This window comes from Dermochelys coriacea, chromosome 1, assembly GCF_009764565.3.
Source record: "Dermochelys coriacea isolate rDerCor1 chromosome 1, rDerCor1.pri.v4, whole genome shotgun sequence".
In the NCBI taxonomy this organism is placed as follows: domain Eukaryota; kingdom Metazoa; phylum Chordata; order Testudines; family Dermochelyidae; genus Dermochelys; species Dermochelys coriacea.
The window spans coordinates 7,985,567-8,009,258 of NC_050068.2; the positions used below are offsets into that span (position 1 = coordinate 7,985,567).

General features: G+C 48.0%; 1 protein-coding gene across 11 annotated transcripts in view; it reads left to right on the forward strand.

Annotated features, from left to right (window-relative positions):
• Nucleotides 1-23,692, forward strand: part of ARRB1 (arrestin beta 1) — a 182,037-nt gene that overhangs the window by 118,499 nt on the left and 39,846 nt on the right. For all 11 annotated transcript variants that reach the window (XM_043504010.1, XM_038404921.2, XM_043504013.1 and 8 more), the window contains 3 exons: nt 7,212-7,272; nt 20,036-20,080; nt 23,098-23,294. In XM_043504010.1, the coding sequence (XP_043359945.1) occupies nt 7,212-7,272; nt 20,036-20,080; nt 23,098-23,294 (303 nt within the window). The remainder of the gene's footprint in view (nt 1-7,211; nt 7,273-20,035; nt 20,081-23,097; nt 23,295-23,692) is intronic.

The window sequence follows — 23,692 nt, forward strand, 5'->3', positions numbered from 1 at the left end:
TTCTGCAACTACCAGTCAACAACATTCACTTTTTAAGAAATAATACATTGCTTTTAGAGTGCCCTCCTCTTTTAAAAACTTGATATGAAATGAAAACACACATATTTTATGTCATCAATCTTTTTGTGCACAGGCCAGCGAAAGGAATAAAAGTCAAAGAGTTAGGCTGCAAATTGTCTTTACCCAGGTATACACACATGCGGCAATACACGCACCTCCCTAAACAAAGACACACAGTCTCTTACACACATACAATGCATGCACACACCTACACAGAGACACTTTTTCCATACACTTTCCCAGGGGCTGCCTAAGTCATCCAACCGGGAAGGGAGGAGGGTGGGCTGGAGGGGAAAAGATGTGGTGGGAGGGGCGGGAGTGGAAAATGCCCAGATGCTAGGGCGTTGGGCATCGCTATGAAACCTTACGATAGGTTGGGCCAGGGTGATTTTATATCATTTTCCATTACAGCTAGAAGTGGAAGCACAGGTCCAAACACACATTCACACCAAAGCACAAAGGAGATTTCCATATTGATCCCTCTGCACCATAAGTATCAGGCCATCCCTGCGGGACCCAGAGGTCAGGGCGAGCACTGACAGGATCCCAGCCCTTCCTAGAGAAACACTTGTCTCCCGTCACTCAGAGCTGCAGCACTTTAACTGTAAGTTGGCTGCTTCTTCCCCTTGGGGTCCTTGCAACAGATGAGGGGTGGGGGGCAAGAGATACAGCACACATACAGCCAAAGTGATCAGGGTGCTGCTAGGTGCCTGACTTACTAGTTGTTTACTGTGGTCAGTTCTACCTCCTTTCCTTGTAGATGGACAATGGGTGAAAGATACCGTAGCCTGTGACACAAACACTGGTGACTTGTATTTCTTTCTTCAGCGCTGTGTGGGGAATTCAGCTTTCAGAACTTCTCATTTAAGCAGATGATTGTCCTCCAGGCAGGACTTAGGGGCCAAATCATGATAAAATCGGACACCGACAAATCAAGTATAAGCCACTGGATTGATTAGGGGCTTTGCAAATCTTATTTAAAGCCATGTCAGATGGATGTGATATACAAAAAGTTGTGCTTCCAGAACATCTAAACCAGCTTGTAAGCTGTCTGATACCATTCGTTGGTTGCATGTACATCTAATAGCTCGTCTCAGAGAGTCCCTCCGACAGCCATATTACACTGATTCAAATCTTCACCCCTCTGCTCTCCCTGCTTACGGATTTGTTTTGGAGATGGAGCCAGAGAGACCCCACCCATGCAGGCACCTCAAATAGGACTAACTGGGATAACTAACTGACTTCCCGCGGGACGTTCCTTCGGCCACAGGGAGAACTGGAAATATGTAACACAGGTAAATAAAGACATGAGGAATCCAGCCTGATGCCCCAGCTAGCCACATCGGCTGTGCCAAACAGAGGATTTTCTCAAGCTTGTTAACGCATTTAAAATAAGAAGATTAACTCGAACTGGGTTTCTGGATGCACCTGACTGGATTCTGGCAGCAATCCCAGTGAGCTGTTTTTACCTTGTTACTGTCTAGAAAACCATATGTTCACTGATGATCATTGCCCTTGGGAATGCGAGCTCGTGAGAGGAGAGAACCCCCCTAGCTAAACTCCAGATAAACCCCAAATCAAGGCAAAATTCAGCCCAAATGGCCAAGTTTTTCCTAGTTCTGGGATGAAAGCATGATGGACGCAGAGCCTTTAGGTGTTTCCTGCTTGAAACCATGAATTTCATCCCTTGCACCCAAACCCTAACTCGGTGCAGGCCCAGAGTGTTATATTGATTTGCTTGATACTTCTGGTGTATTCAGCAAAGGCTTGGTAATGTAACGACTGCCATCTTGGTCATCACCAGAGATTGGCCCTGGGACCTTCAGAGCTACACAAATCTGCCTCTACAGCTTGAGCTGAAGAACAAGGCCCCTAGCTGGGAGATGTAGCAGCTTCAGCCTGCACAGAGCAGGCATGTGGGCTGGTGGGCAAAGGAGGGGGGATTCATAACAAACGCTGATTTGCGGGTTGCCATAGTGTCAGAAAACCTTTCCTCCAATGAAGTTTGAGTTTCAGGTTTGTATTGCATCCGGGTCTCTCCTTTAGGAAATGATCAGGAGACCCAACATGACGGAAACAGATACAGCTCTCTGATTCAGGGAGCATCCATCATCCGCTGGTGGGAACGGACTGAGCAGAGGGTAGTTGAACCAGAGGTTTTCTAGCTATCCGACCAGGCGAGAGCTGGACGATCCAACTGCACTTAGGGTCCATCCCATGGAACAGATATACACAGCAGCCGAAAACTGGCACCATAATGGAAACGAGACCCAGGCATGAACTCATAAACAAGCTGTCGTGTTTAATGGGGTTATCCTATATATTAAAAGAAAATCATTCAATAAATAACCAGGAGGAGCAATGGGAGAGACCTTCCCCAGAGTAGGGTCCTTTACCTCTTCACAAAATACTGAGGATTTTCTTTTTAATGTTAATTCTTGTCCTACTTAAGGACCCTAGTGGTGAAAATTTGGCAAACACAGTGGTTTTAATGGCTCATTCTTGGCCAGTCCAGCCAAGTGGGGGACCTGGAGTCGACTATTTAGATCTGGATTAGACCATGAGAATGTCCATATTGGGTCAGACCAATGGTCCATCTAGCCCAATATCCTGCCTTTTGACAGTGGCTGGTGTCAGATGCTTCAGAGGGAATGAACAGAACACGGCAATTTCAAGTCACCCATCCCCTGTCGTCCTATCCCAGCTTCTGGCAGTTGGAGGTTTATGATTTTCTTTCAATATACCCAGAGCATGAGATTGTCTTCCTGACCATCTTGGCTAATAGCCATTGATGGACCTATCCTCCATGAACTTATCTAATTCTTTTTTGAACCCAGTTATGCTTTTGGTCTTGACAACATCCTATAGCAATGAGTTTCATAGATTGACTGTATGTTGTGTGAAGAAATACTTCCTTTTGTTTGTGTTAAACCTGCAGGATCTAAATTTCATTGGGTGTCTCCTGGTTCTTGTGTTATGCAAAGGAGCAAATAACACTTCCATATTCACTTTCTCTACACCAGTCAAAATTTTATAAACCTCTATAATATTCCCCCTTAGGTTTCAGTGGTAGCTATGTTAGTCTGTATCAGCAAAAAAATGAGGCGTCCTTGTGGCACCTTAGAGACTAACAAATTTATTTGGGCATAAACTTTCGTGGGCTAGAACCCACTTCATCAGATGTATGAAGTAAAAGATACAGGAGCAGGTATAAATACATGAAAGGATGTGGGTTGCTTTACCAAGTGTGACGTCAGTCTAACGAGATAAATCAATTAATAGCAAGATACCAAGGGAGGAGAAATAACTTTTGAAGTGGTAAGAGAGTGGCCCACTAGAGACAGTTGACAAGAAGGTGTGAGTAACAGTAGGGAGAAATTAGTATTGGGGAAATTAAGTTTAGGTTTTGTAGTGACCCAACCACTCCCAGTCTTTATTCAAGCCTAATCTGATGGTATCCAGTTTGCAAATTAATTCCAGTTCTGCATCTTCACATTGGAGTCTGTTTTTGAAGTTTTTTTGTTGAAGAATTGCCACTTTGAGGTCTCCAACGAAGACTGTAGCTGCACATTGAGTGGATGTTTTCAGAGAACTATCCACAATGACTCCAAGATCTCTTTCTAGGGTGGTAACAGCTAATTTAGACCCCATCATTTTGTATGTAGAGTTGGGATTATGTTTTCCAATATGCATTACTTTGCATTTATCATCACTGAATTTCATCTGCTATTTTGATGCCCAGTCACCCAGTTTTGTGAGATCCCTTTGTAACTCTTCCCAGGCAGCTTTGGACTTAACTATCTTGAGTCATTTTGTATCATCTTCAATTTTTGCCATTTCACTGTTTGCCCCTTTTTCCAGACAATTTCTGAATATGTTGAATAGGACTGGTCCCAGTTCAGACCCCTGGGGGACACCACTATTTACCTCTCTCCATTCTGAAAACTAACCATTTATTCCTACCATTTGTTTCCTGTTTTTTAACCAGTTACTGATCCATAAGAAGACCTTCCCTCTTACCCCTGACAGCTTACTTTGCCTAAGAGCCTTTGGTGAGGGATCTTGTCAAAGGCTTTCTAAAAGTCCAAGTACACTGTATCCATCAGATCACCCTTGTCCACATGTTGTGGACCCCCCTCAAAGAATTCTAATAGATTGGTGAGGCATGATTTCCCTTTACAAAAGTCCTGTTGACTCTCCCCCACCAAATTACGTTTATCTGTGTCTTATAATTTTGTTCTTTATGATAGTTTCAACCAATTTGCCCACTACTGAAGTTAGACTTACCAGCCTGTAATTGCCAGGATCACCTCTGGAGCCTTTTTTAAAAATCAGTGTCACATTAGCTACCATCCAGGCATCTGGTACAGAGGCAGATTTAAGTGATCGGTTACATACCACAGTTAGTAGTTCCACAATTTCATATCTGAGTTCTTTCAGGACTCTTGGGTGAATACCATCTGGACCTTGTGACTTATTACTGTTTAATTTATCAATTTGTTCCCAAACCACCTCTAGTGATACCTCAATCTGGGACAGTTCCTCAGATTTGTCACCTAAAAGGAATGGCTCAGCTATGGGAATCCCCCTCACATCCTCTGCAGTGAAGACCAAAGGAAAGAATTCATTTAGCTTCTCCACAATGGCCTTATCTTCCTTGAGTGCTCTTTTATCATCTCGATTGTCCAGTGGCCCCACTGACTGTTTGGCCACCTTACTGCTTTTGATGTACTTAAAACACATTTTTTGCTGTCAGTTTTTGTGTCCTTTGCTAGTTGCTCCTCAGGTTCTTTCTTGGCCTGCCTTATTAGACTTGCCAAAATTTATTCTCCTTTCTATTTTCCTCAGTAGGATTTGACTTTACACATTTAAAGGCTGCATTTTTGCCTTTAACTGCCTCTTTGATTGTTTTTCTTTTTAATTTGGAATATACCTTTAATTTGAGCCTCTATTGTGGTGTTTTTAAATTGTCTTCATGCGGTTTGCAGGTGTTTCACTCTTATGACTGTTCCTTTTAATTCTAATTTCCATTTAATTAGCTTCCTCTTCATTGTGCAGGGTTCCTATTTTTGACATTAAATGCTATTATCGTGGGTTTGTTAGGCATTTCCCCCCTTCAAGAATGTTAAATTTAATTACATTATGGTTGCTATTACCAAGTGGCTCAGCTAAATTCACCTCTTGGACCAGATTCTTTGCTCCACTCAGGACTAAATCAAGAAGTGCCTCCCCGCTTGTGGGTTCCAGGACTAGCTGCAGAGGGGTGTAGAGATATAAAGTAAATTATGCGATGACGTTGCACTCTATATGATTTTATGAAAATATGCTAATGAGTGTGAATATAATGTAACTGGAATATGCTTCTTGCAAAAGGTCTCTGGTAAGGTATCATTACAAAGCTTATAATCTACTGAGTGTGGTCATTCTATTTGTATGTATGTATCATTCTTGTATCTGAAACTAGAAATATGAAATATAACTCTGAGGTCCTATTGTAATTATGCAAAGTATGGGCCATTAATGGTGGTTTGGAATTTTGATGGCTCCCATTAACTAGGACAATTGACAGTTGATGGCTCTGTTTACTTGTAAGTCTTCCTGTATACCTGTGGGCTGGCAAGGGGTAATAAAGTCTTACAGTGACAGTGATCATGTCACCTGAACTGGAATCCATCTTTAACCTGGTGCTTTTCCATTTAGAGGGAGTGGTGGGAACCCAGAGAGGGACAAAGGATTCCCACCTTGTGCAAAAGTTATACAAGGGGGTGGAACAGAACAAAGGAGGTTGTAGTCATGAGACATCCCCTAGCTACCACCTGAACTGGAACAAGGACTGTACCAGGGGAAAGGATTGGATCCAGAGTAGGAAGGAGTCCAGTCTGTGGAAAAAGCTTACTGAAACATCTCTGAGGGTGAGATTTACCTGTATTCAGTTTTCTTACTGTATTAGGCTTAGACTTGCGTGTTTTATTTTATTTTGCTTCGTAATTCACTTTGTTCTGTCTGTTATTACTTAGAACCACTTAAGTCCTACTTTTTGTAATTAATAAAACCAGTTTTTACTTATTAATTAACCCAGAGTATGTATTAATATCTGGGGGGGGGGGGCAAGCAGCTGTGCATACCTCTCTATCAGTGTTATAGAGGACGAACAATTTATGAGTTTACCCTGTATAAACTTTACACAGGGTAAAACAGATTTATTTGGGGTTTGGACCCCACTGGGAGTTGTGTATCTGAGTGCTGGAGACAGGAGCACTTCTTAAGTTGTTTTCAGTTAAGCCTGCAGCTTTTAGGGGACGTGGTTCAGACCTGGGTCTGGGTTTGTAGCAGGCTAGTGTGTCTGGCACAACCAGGCAGGGCACTGAAGTCCCAAGCTGGCAGGGAAAACAGGCTCAGAGGTAGTCTCAGCACATCGGATGGCAGCTCCCAAGGGGGGTTCTGTGACCCAACCCATCACATGGGTCTTGCTGTGTCCACCTCCAGAGCTAGAGGAGCACAGTGGCTTCATTAGCAATGTTCCTTGCTGGTCATTCTAAAGTGTCCATGACAAACAGGGCGGTTAATTATCACTGGTGGCCAAAGAGGCTAAAATCTATTAAAGAATTGTTAATGCTGCTCCTTAAACTAGATATTATGTCCCACCCCTCTGCCCGCCAACAGCCATCCCAGAGATCACATCTCACCACCGCACAGAACATGTCCTGTCCCATGACCTGGAGACAGCTATCCCAGAAATCACATCCCAACCCACCACCCACCAGACCATGTTCTTTCCCCATTGCCCACCATCCATTCCTTCCCCATTGCCCCCATTACCCACCAGAGCACCGCCATCCTGGAGACTTTAGATATTCTGCTTTGGTGGAATTATAGCACTGCTTCCCCTAATCAAAAGGTGAGCATTTTTAACACTTTAAGAGTAGGCTAAATTCACCAGTAAAAAGCAAACAGTCCTAGAGGTTTTAACTGGAAGTGAACTGAAACCACACTGAAAATAAAAGGTCTTGCACCCCATGTAGTCGGGCTGGGAGCCACTGCCTTTGTATTCTGGCCTCTCTTGGACACAAGCGGTGTTGAGGAAAGGTGAAATGATGGCAATGCTTTGTCCTGCTTCTCATTCCCTTTGTGTTTGTCTCTTCTCCTTCCAGCTCACCGTCTACCTTGGGAAGAGGGACTTTGTTGACCACATAGATGTTGTGGATCCTGTTGGTAAGTCAGCCTTCGGTTTGGTTTAGTGCAATGTAACAGGGACTTGGTTGAATTCACAGGGCAGACATGATGTTACTAGAAAACCCTGTGTGCTGGTAGAAGATGCTTTTGTTTTGTATTAACTCCAAGTACAGCACGTCCAGAACTTTGTTCTTTCATAACAGGTTTGTTGCACATTCCAATTAGGCATCAGATTTAGAGGTTTTCCACAGGAGCATGTTCCCTCCGTTGCTAATGGGGTTTGTTCCAATGCCAATTTTAAGCATGAGGAGAGAATGTTCTCTCCTCTAACTGCTAAATCATTGGATTCTACACTCCTGAGATTGAGCATTATTGTTACGGTAGCACCCAGGGGCTCAGGATAATGGCCCCACTGGGCAGGATGGTGGAAGACCGTTCATGCCTCAGAGAGCTCACATTATTATGCAAAGGCCCAATGCAAGTTGATTAAGTACTATTATTCAACACTTGGATTGCAATAAACAATAAGATCCAGATAAAACAATACAGTAGATAGGAGCAATCCCAGCTGGCTAGAGGCCTCACAAGAGGGTCTTCAGAGGGGTTTGGAAGGAGACAGGGCAGAGGTTTATGGACTAGTTCTAGCCATAATGATGCAGACCCCTTGCGTGGACATGCAGTGCCAGCATAAAGAGGGACTTGCAGCTCATGGCATATACGTCCGCCTTGACACCGCTTCAGTGCATCAGCGGCCTGGGTTTCCATTGCTGTGGCTGTGTTGTTGTGGCTGCTCAGGCAGGGAGACGCCCGCTGCACACAGCCCTCAGTGACCTGTCGTGCTCTCACTTATCAAAGTCGGTGGCAAAACTCCCCATGACTGTGGTGTCTGCAGGATCGGGCCATCGGTCAGCATCAGATTCTGCTTCTGACCCAAACTCGGCAAGCAGAGACGCCCAGATTTGGAGAACGCTTCCCTTTTAACTCCCCTCCAGTTGCAAATGAGCTGGTTTCTGTGTGTCTAGGCCATGCACGTCCCAGGATAACAGCTTCACTAGCTCTGGGGGGAGGGTTATTTTTTGTTTCATGCGTGAAATTCCGAAAGCGGTTTCTGATACAATAAGAGGAGTTCCGGCTGTGCAGCCGCTGAAGACTAGTATCCCCCTTTGGAAAACAACAATGAACTTGCCCCATTTTGGGTGCAGTGACTCTTTCTTATCAGGATCCCCATGGGGGCTTGTCATGTGTGCAGCTCACATGCCTGCGAAGCACTGTCGGGATTTCAACACAGCACACAGCCCCCTGGGCTGAAGTGAGCTCCTGGAAGGGTTTGACACAATGGGATTCTGATTTGTGGAGGGGGAACTAGTTCAGCTCCGTTCCCAGCAGAGTTCCCGGTGACGCTGGGAGATCATTTCCCAGGATTTTACTCCACCTTATTTATTATTTGTATTGAAGTTGCACCCCTAAGCCCCTGCTGAATCATAGAATCATAGAAGATTAGAGTTGGAAGAGACCACAGGAGGTCATCTAGTCCAACCCCCTGCTCAAAGCAGGACCAATCCCCCAACTAAATCATCCCAGCCAGGGTTTTGTCAAGCCGGGCCTTAAAAACCTCGAAGGATGGAGATTCCACCACCTCCCTAGGGAACCCATTCCAGTGCTTCACCACCCTCCTAGTAAAATAGGGTTTCCTAATATCCACAGCCTAGACCTCCCCCACTGCAACTTGAGACCATTGCTCCTTGTTCTGTCATCTGCCACCACTGAGACTAGCTGAGCTCCATCCTCTTTGGAACCCCTCTTCAGGTAGCTGCTATCAAATCCCCTCTCATCCTTCTCTTCTGCAGACTAACCCCAATTCCCTCAGCCTCTCCTTGTAAGTCATGTGCTCCAGCCCCCTAATCATTTTCGTTGCCCTCTGCTGGACTCTCTCCAATTTGTCCACATCCCTTTTGTAATGGGGGGACCAAAACTCGATGCAATACTCCAGGTGTGGCCTCATTAGTGCCGAAGAGAGGGGAATAATCACTTCCCTTGATCTGCTGGCAATGCTCCTACTAATAGAGCCCAATATGCCGTTGGCCTTCTTGGCAACAAGGGCACATTGCTGATGCATATCCAGCTTCTCGTCCATTGTAATCCCCAGGTTGGAGATTGGAGATACATTATGCTAAGCACTAGACACACACGTAATAAGACAGCCTGTGCCCCAAACACCTTAAAATTTAACCAGACACCAGCCCTGTCATCCTCTCCATTTCCCAGCTTGGAAACTGAGTGCAGAGAGATCCAGGGATTTGCCCCAGGTCACATGGGGAGTTTGTGACAGCTGGGAATTGAACCCACATCCCCTGAGCTGGTGCTACAAGACCAGCCTTCCTGCTTCTGTCCCTGGGTAACATTGTCAGAAGTGACTTAGGTACCTACGTCTTTTGAAAATGGGACCTAAACCACATAGTCACTTTTGAAAATGTTCCCCATGCTGTGGCTCTCTCTCACTTATCTCTGCCTGGGCCTGATCCAAACCCCACTGATGTCCCTGGGAGCCTTTCCGCTCCCTTCGCTGGGCATTGGGTCAGGCTGTCTGAGAATGGGAGGCAGCCATGGAGAGACTGTCACTGTAAAAGTGCCAGTAAGGGAGCAGTGGCTAGCTCGGGGTTGCAAATCCGGCTCAGCTCAGCAATAACCAAAAACTGTTACTGTCTGAGGGCAATTAAAAACATAAGAACAGCCAGACTGGGTCAGACCAAAAGTCCATCTAGCCCAGTGTCCTGTCTTCCCACAGTGGCCAATGCCAGGTGCCCAGAGGAAATGAACAGAACAGGGAATCAGCCTGTGATTCATCCCCTGTCGCTCATTCCCAGCTTCTGGCAAACAGAGACATCATCCCTGCCCATCCTGGCTAATAGCCATTGATGGACTTATCCTCCATGAACTTATCTAGTTCTTTTTTGACCCCTGTTAGTGTCTTGGCCTTCACCACATCCTCTGGCAAAGAGTTCCACGGGTGAACTGTGGAATTTCATAATTCCCCTGTCATAAGAATTTTGCATCACAAAATCCAGTCCATAGTGGTACAGGATGGGGCGGCCCAGAGAGACTGAACTAGAGCGACCACCAAGGGAGTACTTCCATCAAGGAAATAATAGGCAACAGTTTGGAATTGGCCTGACTGAGGGCTGAGTAGTCAGAGAGCCAGGAGCAGTGGTCTCTTGCTATGTGGCTGAGGTGCAACAGGGCCTGGAATATCGTGCTTGGACCCAGGTACCATGTTGGCAGAAATATATTGCCAAATGGGTGGGCGTGACGAGAAGAGCAACAGAAAGGATCAGGAGAAAGGAGGGCTCCATTTATAAGGAGGTGCCACAGGGTGACTGGCCCCTTGAAGGGGAAATGGGGCCAGCCCTACCTGTCCCATAATTAGTGGCCTCCCAGCTTAAGCAGGCAGGACTAATAAGGTCAGATGACAGCGTAAAACACTTGAGTGGAAAGACTTAAGGGAGCCTGAAAGACTTAAGGGAGCCCAGAAGATAAGCGGAAAAGGAGCCCAAGTGGGCAAAAGACCTTATTGTTTGTTTGGACTTCAGTTACCCTGAAAGGTGACTGGACTCGGAGCTGCCCAGCTGGTGGGATGAGCCGCATGAATCCCTAAGAGATGGAGCACCCTAGTAATGGGGAAACTGAGGCAGGCTGTTGCAGCGCCACCCTAGGCCACAAGGGGGGGGTTCGGGAGTGGTTGCCCGGCCATGGGAGGACAGATTAAAAGAGATGAAAATGTGCAGGTTGGCAAAGTGACTGCTAAAGTGGGGAAGCAGAAGTCTCCAAATACTTGAACCCTGTGAACAGCAGGAAGAGAGGAGAATGACTGAGAGTGGTCCCTGGAGGTAGAACAAAGAGGAGCTGGGTAAAATTAAGGCCAAGGTTCAGCAAAGCACTTAGACACCCGTTTGAAATAAATGGGACTTAAAGCACATGCTTAAAGTCAGGCACATGCTTAAGTGGGTTGCTGCATCTGAGCTTCAGAAAGGGAAGATTGTGGCTGAATATCATTACGTGCCCTTAGTGTGAAGGCATTTTTTCTGTGCCTGCCATGAGTCAGCTCCCTGAAACCATCAGCCTCTGGCAGCCAGGCCCCCGCAGGCCTTGCCCTCTCTGCATCGGGCAGTGAATGGCACACGCCAACACCCACAGCCTCGGAGCGTTCCCTGCAGTGCCCAGCCCCTTCTCACTGGACACTCACAGAACTACCAGGCCGGCTGTTCCCAAAGGAACAGGAGACGCCAGCTTGTAAGATTCAACCCGAGACCAACACTTTGCTCCATACCACAGCCCTGAGCTAGATGCATAGTGAAAACAAGAATAAGTTTATTGTCAAAGACCAGAGATTCAGGAGCTAGTGTGTAAGGATGTTGGAAGCCAATAGTTACATCTCAAACAAAAACATGCTTTCTAGAGACTAAACTTAACTAGCCGGTTACCCTCCTATTGAAAGACGTTTGCTCCTCCAGAGTCCTCCTCAGCGTTTTCAGCCAAGGCTGATGGAGACCCTGCTTTCATGAATGCGAATGCACGGTGCCTGGCAGGACACTTCTGAGAGTACCAATTCAGGACAAATTGCTGAGAGCAGGGCAGTTACAGCCCAAGGCTGGGGTTCCTTTGCACACCAAGGCAGACAGAGAGGACTTTGGTTTTATCCCACTGGCTAACCACAAGTCACACAAGCAATTCCCTTAGATACTCCTGTTTCCCAGTATCACCACCAGCGCCACTCATTATGGGGACAAATGGTTATGAAAACCAATACCCCAGTAAAAGAAAAAAAGTTCTCCCGATCCCAAAGGACCAAGCCCCAGACACAGGTCAATATACAAATCAGATCTTACCCACAAATCACGCTGTTGCCAATCCTTTAGAATCTAAAATCTAAAGGTTTATTCATAAAAAGAAAGAAATATAGATGAGAGCTAGAACTGGTTAAATTGAATCAATTACGAGCAGTAATGGCAAAGTTCTTGGTTCAGGCTTGTAGCAGTGATGGAATATACTTCAGGTTCAAATCAAGTCTCTGGAGTACATCCACAGCTGGCTTGGGTCATTCAGTCCTTTGTTCAGAGCTTCAGTTTGCAGCAAGGTCCTCCAGAGGTCAGAAGCAGGATTGAAGACCAGATGGAGGAGATGCAGCAGCCTTTTATAAGCTTTCTCTTATGGGTGGAAACCCCTTGGTTCTCCTGTGCAAGATCACAGCAAGATGGAGTTTGGAGTCACATGGGCAAGTCACATGTCCATGCATGACTCAGTTCTTTACAGGCTGATGCCATTGTTTATACGTTAGTTTGAACGTTCCCAGGAAAGCTCAGATGTGGGTTGGCATCTCCCAAAATTCACTGTTAGCTAAGTGTTTTTTGATTGGGAACTTACTGAGAATAGTCCCTTCTCAAGAAACTGACCAAATGCTTCACTGAGGCTACTTAGAATTAAAACACATTGATGCAAGTACATAGCCAATATTTATAACTTCAACTACAAAAATGATACACCCATACAGATAGCATAATCAGAAAATCATAACCTTTCCATAGACACCTTACACGGCAACCTTTGTACAATATTTGCTGCAAATATATAACAGTGTTTGCAACAATGATCTATACGTCACAGTTTATGTCAATAACGTCACAGCCGTTACTTCCCAGGTGCTGGATCAAGGGGTGTCCTCTTTGCCTTCTAGAAGTACCCCCCAAATTCATTGTCTTTACTCAGACACAGGAAACCTCCCGTGGCTTGTTTCTTTTCCTTTGTGCTCCTTCCCAGTGGACTTCACATCTCTTTGTTTACATTTGACCTTATATCCAAACAGGCATCCATTAAAAATACAAAGCTTACTGTGCCTATTTTAAATCCCGACCAAGAGAGACACATTTCTGGAGGAAAACCTGGTTTTCACCAGTGCTAGTGACTAATACTTTGATACAGACTTTAACCATGTATTTCCAGGATATATACATAGCTCTTTACACAGTATCTTTCAGAGTCAAGTTACACTGTTTGTCTTGAGACGCTTCCCGTCCTGTCACCAATGCCTGGGAACCTGTACCAGAGTCAATTTCTAATTCTTGTTTTTATTTTTATTATGCACTTAGCTTCCCCGGATTAATTACACAGAGTAGCAGAGAACATTGCTTCTCCATTTTCTCTCCTCTTGCACGTGGTGGCTTTTTTCATATTTAACTACAGTCCTGCCTTTGATTATTTTAGCTAGGGGGAAAAAAACCTTTTCAAATTACTAATTTCTCCTCCCTGGGAATTTTCAACCTGACTCATCCGCGTGTCGAATCTAACTTAACTTAATCCAATTTAACTTTTGTTGATATGGATTCTTCTGCTTTGTTTTCATGTAGCTTCTCCTGCCCTTCCCCACAACAAACTAATTAATTTCAGCACATGGCTGCCCCTTATTAGTCACAGATTGGAGCACAGAGCCTTCACTGGCTGACATGTTTGTTTGTTTTTATTCATGTGCGTTGCAATACTTTCCTAGAGTGGGTAGCGCAAGATTGTTAGCCCGGAGGTACTCCACGGCATCTCCTGGCAGTGGGCCTCAGCCATTCTCTGCTGTGTCCATCGTCACGTCCTCCATCAGCACCATAAACACACATAGGACTTTACAGACATGCCAGGCTATGATCCTGCCCCAAGGAGTTTGCAGTCATGCTGGGTAAAGTGCTTAGTACACCTGTGTGAAGCTGCTCAAAGCCGCAAGCCCTATGGCTGAGATTTCTGATGAAAATGGGAGGGAGGGGGAGCGGGAGCAGGAATTGTTTTCATCAAACTGTTCAGCAGCAAAATTTGACTTTTCCTCTAAAACCTGAAAACACCCCGGTTGTTGCTGGTTTGATGAAAAATCAAACCTCTAGAAAGAAAGCAGGAGCTCCCTGTGAAAGGGACTGGTTGGTGGCAAGCCCAATTTCCCAGCCAGAAAGGTACAATGGAGTGTCTTGATCAGCCCTAGGGCCCCTTTGAGATGGGTGCCGTAGAGATACTGAGTGGGAGACAGTCCCTGTCCCTACGGAGCTCACCAGCTAAGCAGACAAAATGGACAAAGGGTGGGAGAAAAGATGGATCCCGGTTCCCGTTTTATAGCTGGAGAATTGAGGGGCCTGCTCAGGGTCTTGCCCGGGGAGTTGGTGGTAGAACTGGGAATGGAGCCCCATTCTCCTGAGTCCCAGAGCAGGGCCGTGACCCAAATTCGGCTCAGAGGCTTGGCCCCTCTGTGGAGATAAGGCACACCAAGGGATAGTGGCAAGTGACCCTGGTGGGTTCTGCGATTCCAGCTCTCGCGGGAAGAGGCACAGAGGAGATGCGCTTGGCTAGACGTGTAGCTCAGGAGAGGAGTCGAGGGAGGAGTGACGAGCGCAGAGAGGGACTGGGCCAAACCCTCCAGCTGGGGTGTTTCTGAGGACACGCCACCTTCCCTAAATCACAACCAGCAAGCAGATGCTTTCATGCTGTGAATCTGCCCCAGAACTGGATGGGGGGGGTCTCTCTGGGCTGGGTCCCTAAGCCCTCATCCCAATCCAGCCTGTTTGTCCTCACCATCCTGGCGTGGCACAGATCGGTCCTGCCTACATCTCACACCTCGTTTCTTCCCATGCTCCTGCTATGCTGCCCTCCTTTAATGTCCTGCCCCTGCCTTCATCCCCAGCAGTGCTTTGTTAGGAGTGAATTAAGGAAGGTGCAACAGATTTACAGAAGAGACAAGGCAGCATTTGGGTGCAGCATGTTAACCTGTGGAACCTGCTGCCACAGAGTACCAATGAGACGATCATAGGAGCCAAACAACCTGCAGGGTTCTCTAGGGCTCCCTAGTGTAGCAGAGAAGGTGCGACCATTTCATAGAATCATAGAATCATAGAATATCAGGGTTGGAAGGGACCCCAGAAGGTCATCTAGTCCAACCCCCTGCTCAAAGCAGGACCAAGTCCCAGTTAAATCATCCCAGCCAGGGCTTTGTCAAGCCTGACCTTAAAAACCTCTAAGGAAGGAGATTCTACCACCTCCCTAGGTAACGCATTCCAGTGTTTCACCACCCTCTTAGTGAAAAAGTTTTTCCTAATATCCAATCTAAACCTCCCCCATTGCAACTTGAGACCATTACTCCTCGTTCTGTCATCTGCTACCATTGAGAACAGTCTAGAGCCATCCTCTTTGAAACCCCCTTTCAGGTAGTTGAAAGCAGCTATCAAATCCCCCCTCATTCTTCTCTTCTGCAGACTAAACAATCCCAGCTCCCTCAGCCTCTCCTCATAAGTCATGTGCTCTAGACCCCTAATCATTTTTGTTGCCCTTCGTTGTACTCTTTCTAATTTATCCACATCCTTCCTGTAGTGTGGGGCCCAAAACTGGACACAGTACTCCAGATGAGGCCTCACCAGTGTCGAATAGAGGGGAACGATCACGTCCCTCGATCTGCTCGCTATGCCCCTACTTATACAACCCAAAATGCCATTGGCCTTCTTGGCAACAAGGGCACACTGCTGACTCATATCCAGCTTCTCGTCCACTGTCACCCCTAGGTCCTTTTCCGCAGAACTGCTGCCGAGCCATTCGGTCCCTAGTCTGTAGCGGTGCATTGGATTCTTCCATCCTAAGTGCAGGACCCTGCATTTATCCTTATTGAACCTCATTAGATTTCTTTTGGCCCAATCCTCCAATTTGTCTAGGTCCTTCTGTATCCTATCCCTCCCCTCCAGCGTATCTACCACTCCTCCCAGTTTAGTATCATCCGCAAATTTGCTGAGAGTGCAATCCACACCATCCTCCAGATCATTTATGAAGATATTGAACAAAACGGGCCCCAGGACCGACCCCTGGGGCACTCCACTTGACACCGGCTGCCAACTAGACATGGAGCCATTGATCACTACCCGTTGAGCCCGACAATCTAGCCAGCTTTCTACCCACCTTATAGTGCATTCATCCAGCCCATACTTCCTTAACTTGCTGACAAGAATGCTGTGGGAGACCGTGTCAAAAGCTTTGCTAAAGTCAAGAAACAATACATCCACTGCTTTCCCTTCATCCACAGAACCAGTAATCTCATCATAAAAGGCGATTAGATTAGTCAGGCATGACCTTCCCTTGGTGAATCCATGCTGACTGTTCCTGATCACTTTCCTCTCCTCTAAGTGCTTCAGGATTGATTCTTTGAGGACCTGCTCCATGATTTTTCCAGGGACTGAGGTGAGGCTGACCGGCCTGTAGTTCCCAGGATCCTCCTTCTTCCCTTTTTTAAAGATGGGCACTACATTAGCCTTTTTCCAGTCATCCGGGACTTCCCCCGTTCGCCACGAGTTTTCAAAGATAATGGCCAAGGGCTCTGCAATCACAGCCGCCAATTCCTTCAGCACTCTCGGATGCAATTCGTCCGGCCCCATGGACTTGTGCACGTCCAGCTTTTCTAAATAGTCCCTAACCACCTCTATCTCTACAGAGGGCTGGCCATCTCTTCCCCATTTTGTGTTGCCCAGCACAGCAGTCTGGGAGCTGACCTTGTTAGTGAAAACAGAGGCAAAAAAAGCATTGAGTACATTAGCTTTTTCCACATCCTCTGTCACTAGCTTGCCTCCCTCATTCAGTAAGGGGCCCACACTTTCCTTGGCTTTCTTCTTGTTGCCAACATACCTGAAGAAACCCTTCTTGTTACTCTTGACATCTCTTGCTAGCTGCAGCTCCAGGTGCGATTTGGCCCTCCTGATATCTTTCCTACATGCCCGAGCAATATTTTTATACTCTTCCCTGGTCATATGTCCAACCTTCCACTTCTTGTAAGCTTCTTTTTTATGTTTAAGATCCGCTAGGATTTCACCATTAAGCCAAGCTGGTCGCCTGCCATATTTACTATTCTTTCGACTCATCGGGATGGTTTGTCCCTGTAACCTCAACAGGGATTCCTTGAAATACAGCCAGCTCTCCTGGACTCCCTTCCCTTTCATGTTAGTCCCCCAGGGGATCCTGGCCATCTGTTCCCTGAGGGAGTCAAAGTCTGCTTTCCTGAAGTCCAGGGTCCGTATCCTGCTGCTTACCTTTCTTCCCTGCGTCAGGATCCTGAACTCAACCAACTCATGGTCACTGCCTCCCAGATTCCCATCCACTTTTGCTTCCCCCACTAATTCTACCCGGTTTGTGAGCAGCAGGTCAAGAAAAGCGCTCCCCCTAGTTGGCTCCCCTAGCACTTGCACCAGGAAATTGTCCCCTACGCTTTCCAAAAACTTCCTGGATTGTCTATGCACCGCTGTATTGCTCTCCCAGCAGATATCAGGAAAATTAAAGTCACCCATGAGAATCAGGGCATGCGATCTAGTAGCTTCCGTGAGTTGCCGGAAGAAAGCCTCATCCACCTCATCCCCCTGGTCCGGTGGTCTATAGCAGACTCCCACCATGACATCACTCTTGTTGCACACACTTCTAAACTTAATCCAGAGACACTCAGGTTTTTCCACAGTTTCCTACCGGAGCTCTGAGCAGTCATACTGCTCCCTTACATACAGTGCTACTCCCCCACCTTTTCTGCCCTGCCTGTCCTTCCTGAACAATTTATAACCATCCATGACTGTACTCCAGTCATGTGAGTTATCCCACCAAGTCTCTGTTATTCCAATCACGTCATAATTCCTTGACATCACCAGGACCTCCAGTTCTCCCTGCTTGTTTCCAAGGCTTTGTGCATTTGTATATAAGCACTTGAGATAACCTGTTTAACAGTGGTTAACCACTGGAACAAATTCCCAAGGGAAGGGATGGATTCTCCGTCTCTTGACACCTTCAGAGTCACGCTGGCTGCCTTTCTGGGAGGTGCTTTAGTCTGGCCCAAGTGACTGGGCTCAAGCCAGAGGTAACTGGGTGAAATTCTCTGGCCTGTGTTGCACAAGAGGTCAGACGAGAGGATCTAATGGTCCCTCTGGCCTTGGGATTGATGGACGATGATTTGACGGTGTTATAATGAGGAGGACACAACGGATCAGCTGCTGGGGTCAGGGAGAAAGCCTTCCCACTGCACCTGTGTGGTGTTGTATAGCAGGTGCATATATAGGACTGTTGTCCCAGGGCCTGCTTCAAAACCCGCTATGGCCAGCAGGAGTGTTTCCTCCCTTTAGATCAGGCCTGCAGAAGGGATACCAGGCCTGGATGGACTCTCGTTCTGCTATGGCCAAACCTTTCCCCGCTAACCCTGCATTCTACGGAGCTGAGAGTGCAATTGGCTCATCTCTGCTCCTGGGAGGAGAGCAGTTGTCCGGTGAATGGGCTCAGCTGGTTCGATCAGCAATAGGACTTGATTCTCACAACAAGTGATTTCTCTTTGGGCCCAGCACATTCCACCTGTGCTCGCTGCTCTCAGTGTTGCGCAAGTGGGAGGGTAACATTTATGAAGTGTGTTTTGTCATCCGGCTTCCTAATTCCCACTGGCAGAGAGGAACCTTTTCTCTACTCCAGAGGCCACCCCTTTATTCACTTTGGTCCCCATCCTCAAGATATTTAGGCACCTCGCTGTCACTGAAATCAATGGGAGATGGGCACCTAAATACTTTTGAGGATCTGGGCTTTCCTGCTTAGTCCTTATGCACCCCACTGTTCAGTGTGGATTACATGTCCCCCTGGTGGCTGGGTCCACAGAGAGTATAACTCTGCTACGGGTCCCTCCTAAGGGCTTATAGTCCTTTGACTCAAGCATTAGCCTCTCATGGTTCTTGCTCGGGAGGTCCCAAGTTCAATCCTTGATGATGACCAAGATGATGGTCCGTGATAGCTTTGGCCTGCTTCAGAGCCCCAAGGCTTGGCCTGGTGTGTGTTTAACCGTCAGTAAAGTTAGTGAGAGCAAGGAGAGGGTAAACGCCCTAGAGCTCATGAGGGTCATGTAAAGGGAAGTTTTCCTTGCGTATTCACTATAAAGTGGGTTGGGCACATAAATTGCAGTGCCTCTGTCACAGGCTGTCCAGCCGGTTGGATCAAGGAGCCTCGCACAATGGCGGGTCAGGCAGAATTGGCAGAACCCTGGGACACTCAAGAAGCAGCCCTGGTACAACTCACGATGGGAGCTGCCTCTGGAGGGCAGTCATCCTCCGTTTGATATGTGGCAGCCAGTCCATGCCCCAAAGAAATGTGCTTGAATCCACAGCCAAGAAAGAGGTGAGCCGTAGTCTCCCAGACGAGCTACTGCAGAGAAACGCCTCTTGACGCACTCACCAGTGCGTACATGGCTGGGTGTCAAAGGCTCCTTGGTTCTAATCCCAGCTCTGATTTGTGAGACCTCTGGCAAGTCACTGAAGCCCAGATCCTCAAAAGTATTTAGGCTCCTAACTTCTAAAGAAATCAATGGGAGTTAGACACCTAAATACCACTGAAGATCTGGGCCTTAAAACTCCCTATGCCTCAGTTTCCCAATCTGCAAAGTGTGGATAATATTGCCTGTCCTCAAGGTTGTGAGGCCTAATGTTTGTAAAGTCCTTTTGGATCACTAGAGCTGGTTCTGGTGTGGTGGAGAGAGCTGGACCGAAGGGGAATGAGCTGGATCAGAGACAGGGTCCCATGCAGGAGAGAGGGGGCATGATGGAGATGGTGTGTGAGGCAGGTGGGGAACAGGCAGACCTGGCCTTTCATAATCTGTAGGATGGGATATTGTGGGACACCAGGGAATTGTGTTTACGGGACACACCTGAGATTCTCCCCCCCCACCCCGGCCCCAATACAAGGGAGACTAGTTTGTGCTCTGAATTTCCCTTCTAATTCTGCCTGTCTTCTCTTTCAGATGGTGTTGTGTTGGTTGATCCAGAGTACTTAAAAGAAAGGAAAGGTAAATGCTTTGCCATTTGGTTCCAGCTGACTGCCATGTTTAACTGGGGCTCCAAAACCCACATTGGGGAAAGCAGCCTCTCCCCTGTTCTGCCAGGGCATCCTAATGGGCTTTTCCAGTCCCCTTCTCCAAGCCCGTAGATTACACTGACCAGCAAGGAACAGAAGCCCCATTGAAAACATGCTTGCTTTATACGGCAACAGAAAAGAACAGCCACGGCTCCTAAATATCGCTGGGGATGCAGGTAGATCAGTTATCTGCCGCGCCAAAGTGGGCTAGAGACCTCCTGACAGCAAGGAGAGCACCCGGTGCGCAGGGCTCATTAGGGATTAGCAGCAGTGTTCAGCACCTCTACTAGAAGAAGTCACACGGAGAATCTCAGCCTAGCAGAATAGGTGGGAGGGGGGATTTGCCTCCAAATAACCACATCTCCGAAAGGCCCCACGTGGCGCTGGCAGGAAACCTCAAGGCTAAAATCTGTTCTCTTAAGGATCTTGATTGTGAAGACTGGCGAGTACAAAGCATTTCATTCAGCTGGAAAACTGCGCCCTGGGTCATAGAGAAAGAAGGAGCCTGGTTTGGTTGTTACGGCACTTGACTAGAACTCAGGGGAGAGCTGGATTTGAGTCCCAAGTCTGCCAGGGACTTCCCCTCTGTGACCTGGACAAGTTACTCAACCTCACACTTTCCTGTCTGTGAAACGGGGGTGTGCGAGAGGGCACACTTACCCTTGGAGTGCCTCCTTGTGTTTGTGTGTGTGTAATGTCACTGGGGTCCTTGGCCCTAGCGCCTCCTATAGGCAGGCTGCCTGCCTCTCTCTGGGTCTTCTGGGGCTTAGCCCTCTGGCCAAGTCATAACGTTCAGGGGAACTAAAAGGTTCAAATGAAAATCCAAATTATCCTTCCACCCCCTGGGGCTATGGAAGTAGTTCTGTGTCCATCTCTCAGTCCCATCTCAGAACTCCCTCCCACAGCAGCCTACCCTGCTCCCTGGGTTTCTTTATGTAGGAGCGTCCTGCCTTGTCTTCTGTCTCTGCCTGGATCTTGCTGTCTTTCCAGGGCCTGGCACAGGATTCATTCTGTCCTTGCAGCCTGCCTCGGTCTGCCTGCCCCAGGCCTGTCCCAGAGAGAGGGAGCTCTCCAGCCCATCCCTCCTGGGTCTTCTCCCTTCATCTGTGTCTGAGTAGTCCTCTGCAGTTGGGGTCAGTCACTCTAACTCCATTATGAAGTGCCCCTAGACTGGGGACAAGGCTGATGGGTAGCTGCTCAGTCATAGGCCAGGTTTGCCTTCAAGGACCTGCCAGGCTGCGACAGGGTATCACAGGTTGGCTGGCCCTTTAAGGGTAGTTGGGCTCAGCCCTGCGTGTACCAGATAAGCACCCACTCTCCTCCCAAGTGGGGTGATTTCTTAAAAGGGCTAAGAAAACTCAGTGTAGAGGTGGAACCGCAGGCAGCAAGTTGGGTGCCTGTGGAAGACCCTGAAACAGGATCTTGCAGGGGGCAGGGGGTGACTCAAGGGAGGTAGCCAGGGAGTCAGCACTCTGTCCCAGAGCACAGAAATGCAAAGGTAGCCCAGAATGGCTGGGAGCTGAGCCCAAAGTGAGGGCTGAAGAATCCAAGTGGATCAAAAGAACTTCTTGTTTGTTTGGACTTTTGCTACCCAAAACGGAACTGAACTTGGAGAGCTGAGCCATATGAATCCCACAGGAGAGACAGAAAGACTTTTGGAGGAGGAAACTGAGGCAGGGAGTGCCTGCAGCACCACATTCCGCCAGCAGGGGGTGCTACAGGGCAAGGGAGGGTATTTCCTTTTAACCCCCTCTTAGATTGCGAGCTCTCTGCAGTAGGGACTGTCTCTTACTACGTGCGTACGACACCTAGCACTACTCTGTTCTGTTCAGGTTTTTATGCAGCGTGCCCGTCACCAGAGTCCCCGAGTGCAGTGACTAGCACCTGTGGTTTGTTCTTTCTCCCTTTGTTTTCCCGGATTGTGCGGGGTCCTTTTCCTATTGTATGGAAGCTGTGCACGGGGCTTTTGTGGGCAAGAGGCCAGGCTGACACAGCACCCTCCATCCCAGTTCAGCTCTCTAGGCATGACTGTAATGGAAACACTAATTGTGCTGGAACAGAGATACTGAGCACGCAGATAGAGACAGCCCCAGCTCTGCAATCTACGAGAGACAAGAGCAGCAGAAGGATGGGGATCTAATGTCCAAGCTAATGAACAAGACGATGTTGGCCCAGCTTTGCTAGTGACGTGTTGGACCGGGGAAGAGACTGATCTAGGCTCAGCTCTAAAACAGTTTGGAGGAGGGGTTGAAATCATTCAGAACCCTCCTGCCCCCACCGTCACCCGCACTCCAGAGGTGACAGGAGAGGCGCTGAATGATTTCTGAACGAAAAGGGCGGCGGGAGAGGCTGTTATTTAGGCCTTCGGACCTTGCTGCAGGCGGCAGGGCTGGTGAGACTGGAGTCCGCACGGAGCCAGCCGCCCAGATCTGGAGTGCGGCGGCTGGGTCCCATCCCCCTAGTCTAAGTTCTTTCTTCTGGGGGTTTCATTTGATCGTTTCATTTTCTGTGTGTGGCTGTGGTACTGTGAGACATCGACGGAAGCAAATGCCCCTCGACTCGAGTCATTAAATCCAGGCTCCCACCCCCGTGTCTCGACTGCCAGCTCCGTCTGTTCTCCCCCCACTCCCGCACACACATGAAAGTGCATCTGCATGTCAATCTTTCATCAAACACACAAAAATCTGCCGTGTTAGTGGCTGCCCGTGGCCCTGACCCTCCTCTGTTACACCAGTGGGAATCAGAAGACCCTCCTTCCTCATTTATGGGCCTGCTCTTGTGGCTAGGCCAGTGGAGTAGGAGGCAGGAGATCTAGGATCAGATGCCAGTTGTGCCACACGTTGCCTGTGGGAACTTGGGCAGAGCACTTTGTCCGTCGGTCGCCTGATGCTGACAGTGGTGAGAGAATTGGTGCTGATCTCTCCCGTTTGATACCTTCTGTCCCCACAGTCTTTGTCACGCTGACTTGCGCCTTCCGCTACGGACGGGAGGATCTGGACGTGCTGGGACTGACCTTTCGGAAGGACCTGTTTGTGGCCAACATCCAGGCCTTCCCTCCGGTCCCTGAGGAGAAGAAACCCCTGACGCGACTCCAGGAGCGACTGATGAAGAAGCTCGGCGAGCATGCCTACCCCTTCACTTTTGAGGTAGGAGTTCCTCCAATTTCATTGTCCTTTGTCCCCCTTTGTCTCTCCTGCCCCTTGGGTGGTGCCTTCGTCCCAAGCCAAGGCAGGGCTGGACCAGATCGGAACGTGGATGAGATGTCTCCACAGAAACTCCGGATCACTGCAGGAAGTGGTCCTGGCAACACAGTGGGTGGCGCTTTGCCACCTGTGCTGGGGGAAAAAAAGGGACCACAAGTATCACCCACAATGTGCTAGGAGCTGCACATATACACGGAAGGTGCAAACTCCTACGATCAAAGGGCTTGATCCAGCAACAATTGGCCCTGAACCTGCCAATTAAGAGCTGCTCACGCAGTCTAAGAACAACGGCTGTATTGAGCCCATACAGGTCTCTGCAGGAGATCAGACTAGAAGATCCC